Raw genomic sequence first — 4,951 nt, 5'->3', positions numbered from 1 at the left:
ACACCATAGACCTGTAGGGAAGGTGATGACCGCCTGAGAGGAATTTGGATAACTGTCACTCCAGTGTTTCCATGTGACCTGACTCTCATTCTCAATTTAGTTACATCTTGACCTGAAAATACATCCACAATATTACTCTCTTCATTTGACATACCTTAATTCATAATGGGCATGCCTATCCTTATTCTTCTCCCACCCTATGCAGCCTCTTCCTGATTTCCCTTGCAATCTACTAATAGAGCCTTTCTTTAGATGTCTATACATGTATTTAGACTCTGTTTCCCTCTGTAGGGACTTTACTTGCAGAGAGAGAAAATATATTTGAGTCCCTGAGATATATACAAAGATATCTACCCCAAAGCAGCTTAGGCAGTTCTTCACTTCTTTGGCCAGATTGTCTGACTGTTCACATATCTGGCAGCTTCTATACGACCCCTCATATAGTAAAGGAATTAATATTCCCCACTTTCCCCTAGCTTGTCTCCCCTCCTCCCTCTATCAAACGACTGATTTTTATGCATGAGATAATAGACAAGCCTTGGGTGACCTGTTTTTTTTTCTTTCTTTCTTTCTTTCTTCCCTCCCCCTCTTTTTCCCTTGCGGTAAAATAGTGCTGAAGAAAGAGGGCACTAGTGTACAGCCCAGATCGCATCTTTGCACCGTCTGGATTAGAGCTGAGGCGTCTGCAAGCGGAGGGTGGCCACGGTTCTCTGGCCCCGGGACCATAGCACTGTCTACCCCGACTCAGGTACTCAGGTAAGTCTCAAGTCCATGTCCTCCAAACAGACTCAGGTGAGCGGACACTTCTTCGGGTGAAACCAACCCGCAACGGCAGACAAAGTCCCAGTCTATCAGATTTCCCTCCGGGTCCCAGGCGCATTCTCGCTTATGTATTTCTTTTCGTCCTGTATCCTCAGGAAGGGTCGGGACCCATGGGTGCCTGGGTTGTCTTTCTCCTTTTTCTGCCTCACCTCCTGTGCCCCCCTCGCCCGCTCCCATAGCCACCTTTTCGTCGACTCTCACCTTGAGAAAGGGAGCAGGGGAGGAACGGGAGAGGGAGCCAACTTCAGCCCCCCGCAGGGGGCTGAGATTTGGCGCCTCTGTCCTCAAGCGGGTGGGTTTGGATATATATACCTGCAGAAGCGGTGCAAGGTGACGAGAATGAGGGCGGAGGGGCGGTGGGGACTCGAGTGGAGGGATGTGTGTGTGTGTGTGTGTGTGTGTGTGTGTGTGTGTGTGTGTGTATGGGTAAAGAACGCAGAGGAGGGAGGTTGAAAGAGCAAAGCGGGTCAGGGAATTGCAACTCACTGGTCAAAGCGTCCCTTGCAGGCCCTGCCAGGGAATAGCTGGCTGGACCGAGCACTGTCCAGGGTCCTGAAGGCGGCACGTCTCAGGCTGCTGCGGCGAGAGCAACCCGGAAGCTCCCCTCCGTTCCCTTTCTAGCAACTATGCAAACCCCAAAGGTCCGGATTTAGGAGAGCGCAGGACCCCCTCTAACCCGTCCACCCACGGCGGGAAACAAGTTACCTTATCTGCACCCCTTCTTCTTGAACATACACAGCAAGCCTGATTTCTTAGGGGGGAAACATACCAAACTCCTCCATACGGAGACTTTACCAGGCGTTGCCTTAGTAACTAATATGGATTTTCTTCAAGCTGGCAAATTAAATCTACAGTTGATTGTATGTCAGGATTTCTTCAACCCCTCAAAATTAAAGTAAAAGGTGCATCCCTTGTTTACGTTTATTTTAAAGTCGCACTTCCACCTTTATAATCAGTTTCCAAATTTTCTTCTGGAAAAAAAGTTGATCTTTTCCAATCCGGAAAGTTATCTTGGGTTGAAGGACCTAGCTCCTCCCCTCCTCTCTGCTCACCTTCCCCACCGCCCTCCAAGTAAGAAGGCATGATAGGTTTTAGGGGACCAGGAACAGACTTAAGGCTGGAGGAGCGGGCGAGTTGGCGGGGCTCTGCGCCGCCGGGACCGGTGAGGACGGAGGGGATAGGACACCCCGCCTTCCTCATTGACCACAGCTGCGTTCCAAGCTGTTCCTGCAGCCGATATCAGGATGTGCCGAAATGAAACGGTCAAGGCAACTGTTAACATCACGGACCCCAGAGTTTTAACACAGGTCCTCTGATGACAAGGCCGTGATTTTTCTCTGTCTTTTGTCAGCAGCATCCAGCTCACCGCTGCCAACACGACTTCTGCTGTACTCTTGATCAATTTACCTTGATGCACCGGTGAAGAACGGGGATTCGAATTTCCCTACAAACGCCTCCAGCTTGTAGAGGCGGTCGTGGAGGACCTAGAGGAGGAGACGAAGGGGAAGGAGGCGGTGGTGGAGGAGGCAAAGGCCTTGGACGACCATTGTTGGCGAGGGGCACCACTCTGGGAGAGGCGGCGCTGGGCATCTCGGGGGTGAGCGCTGGGAGCCTGCAGCGGGACCAGCGTGAGAACGCGGCTGGCAGGCTGTGGACCGCGTCCTCACCACCATGGTCGGGCTCCTCTTGGTTTTTTTCCCAGCGATATTTTTGGAAGTGTCCCTTCTCCCCAGAAGCCCCGGCAGGAAAGTGTTGCTGGCGGGAGCGTCGTCTCAGCGCTCGGTGGCCAGAATGGACGGAGATGTCATCATTGGAGCCCTCTTCTCAGTCCATCACCAACCTCCGGCCGAGAAAGTGCCCGAGAGGAAGTGTGGGGAGATCAGGGAGCAGTATGGTATCCAGAGGGTGGAGGCCATGTTCCACACGTTGGATAAGATCAACGCGGACCCAGTCCTTCTGCCCAACATCACCCTGGGCAGTGAGATCCGGGACTCCTGCTGGCACTCTTCCGTGGCTCTGGAACAGAGCATTGAGTTCATTAGGGACTCTCTGATTTCCATTCGAGATGAGAAGGATGGGTTCAACCGGTGCCTGCCTGACGGCCAGTCCCTCCCCCCCGGCAGGACTAAGAAGCCCATTGCGGGAGTGATCGGTCCTGGCTCCAGCTCTGTAGCCATTCAAGTGCAGAACCTGCTCCAGCTCTTCGACATCCCGCAGATCGCTTATTCAGCCACAAGCATCGACCTGAGTGACAAAACTTTGTACAAATACTTCCTGAGGGTTGTCCCTTCTGACACTTTGCAGGCAAGGGCCATGCTTGACATAGTCAAACGTTACAATTGGACCTATGTCTCTGCAGTCCACACCGAAGGTAGGCATTATATTTGGGAAAGAAGGGTACTGAGAAAGCCAGGGCATTGCACTATGTGTCCCTGGGATCATAGTATTGTTCCTGTTTATTTCTAGCACTGTGGAGAAAGGAGTTTACCGTTCTCAGTACTGCCCACCCATTTCCTTACAATTATAGTGTAAGAAAATTGTACCCCACAGAATATCTGAGGATAGTAGGAGCTGAAAGGTATCAAACTTTCCATGCAAAGTGTCCAGCAGTAGATTTGACTTGGATACTTGTTTGCCCTCATATTTTGAGTTTGCTTTTGGAAGGCTTATTTGTCCAAGGTGTTATATTGCCCTTCAGTGACCGGCTATGACTTTCCAGGTGTAAGGAGTTAATTCAGTGTGAGTGACTGGCAAAAAGAAGTTACTATTCCACAAATTGGACTTCAAGGCTTTATCTTTCTTAAACAGTTGAAGGTGTTTTGTCCTCTTGTACCCCTTCTTACATATCAAAAACTTTCCTGTGAATATAGGATTAATGCAGTCATCTCCCTCAGTATATCAGAAACTTATATTTTTACTTCTGGAGTACCTTAGTTACAAAGAAAAAGTAAGTAATTTAAGTCATGTATTTTCTTCTTACTTGATAGACTAAAATTGTCCAGATTCCCTCACTCCCCCAAGAATTATCCTGTTTTATGAGAAATAACACTGGTGACCAGTTGGATTTGAGTTTTTGTTTCTAGTCTTTTTCTTCTAACACAATGAACTTACATATTAGAATTAAAGTTAGATCAGTTATAAAGTACTAATGAATGGATAGCAGATATTAGGTTTATGATGTCTTTCTAAAATGCAATAAATTAACCTAAGATTAAAAGCTTTGATTTTTCCAGAAACTTATGGATGTGAATATTCAAAAATTTTTGTATATAAAGATTTTCTACACTCTCTTCAGCTTAGATTATATACATTTTTTAATAAAAGGGGATTTCTGAGCTCAGCTACTCTTAATTCTCCCAGTAGGTTTATGAAAAAACTGAGGCCCTGGTTATAAATTAACATCTAGGACAATTCACATGTATAAGATTGTCTGGCATAAGAAGACAATCTTGCTGGTATTTCTGCATTCATATTTCTTCAAGTCAAATGATTTTCAAGAAGCCATAGACATAGCTCCACGTTCTTTTAATATTTCCACAATGTTCAGTTACTGGTGTGAGGTTTGATTATAGAAATTGGCAGCATCCATAGTGAAGTGATTATATGGTTATCATTAATGAAAACATACTTTATAAAGGGAACAGAATTCTCAGAACAAACATAAATGATATAGAATTACACATTATATTTTCAGATTTTGCTTTTGGAAAAAATCTATCCGCTGTGATATAACTTTGTAACAACTGACTTATGCTTCTGAAGCTTGATTTTTAATCATGAACTACATACTTCTTTTTGAACAAAAATTCATTACTTTTTAAAGACACAAGCTTAAGTTCAGATGTTAATTCCTTATATTTTAATATTTAACTTTACTACATGTTAATGTTTAGCATAGTTTCCTTTAGTGCTTGCTTACATGAAACATCCTGAAAGAACAAGTTAAAAATGTGTTAAATATCATCATTGGATAGATCCAAAGATGATGGCAAAGAGAATGGAAAAATCTAGATTGAATGTGATTTATTTAAATATTTAATAATATTTCCCCCATTGAGCTAGATAATTGATTATTGATATTAGAAGTCTAAATTATTTCTTCTGGAAGAAGTAATATTTCATCATTTTT

The 4,951-nt window shown here is 45.2% G+C and overlaps 1 protein-coding gene across 1 annotated transcript; it reads left to right on the top strand.

The window, feature by feature from the left end:
* Positions 1–696: 696 nt before the first annotated feature.
* Positions 697–3,533, top strand: LOC112622649 (metabotropic glutamate receptor 1-like). The gene is made up of 3 exons (XM_025382366.1): positions 697–756; positions 2,177–3,193; positions 3,289–3,533. The coding sequence occupies exons 2-3, from the start codon at positions 2,494–2,496 to the stop codon at positions 3,531–3,533; spliced, it is 945 nt and encodes a 314-aa protein (XP_025238151.1). The 5' UTR covers positions 697–756; positions 2,177–2,493.
* Positions 3,534–4,951: the final 1,418 nt, after the last annotated feature.

Source organism: Theropithecus gelada, chromosome 4 (genome assembly GCF_003255815.1).
Source record: "Theropithecus gelada isolate Dixy chromosome 4, Tgel_1.0, whole genome shotgun sequence".
In the NCBI taxonomy this organism is placed as follows: Eukaryota; Metazoa; Chordata; class Mammalia; order Primates; family Cercopithecidae; genus Theropithecus; species Theropithecus gelada.
Note: the sequence above shows the minus strand (reverse complement) of the source record. Positions and strands in the feature narration are given on the sequence as shown.

Bases quoted from the DNA above. Each gene is read 5' to 3' on its own strand.
- LOC112622649 (XM_025382366.1), top strand. From the start codon at position 2,494: ATGGTCGGGCTCCTCTTGGTTTTTTTCCCAGCGATATTTTTGGAAGTG. The intron at 3,194-3,288 runs GTAGGCATTATA...GTTTATTTCTAG, and splicing joins CTCTGCAGTCCACACCGAAG to CACTGTGGAGAAAGGAGTTT.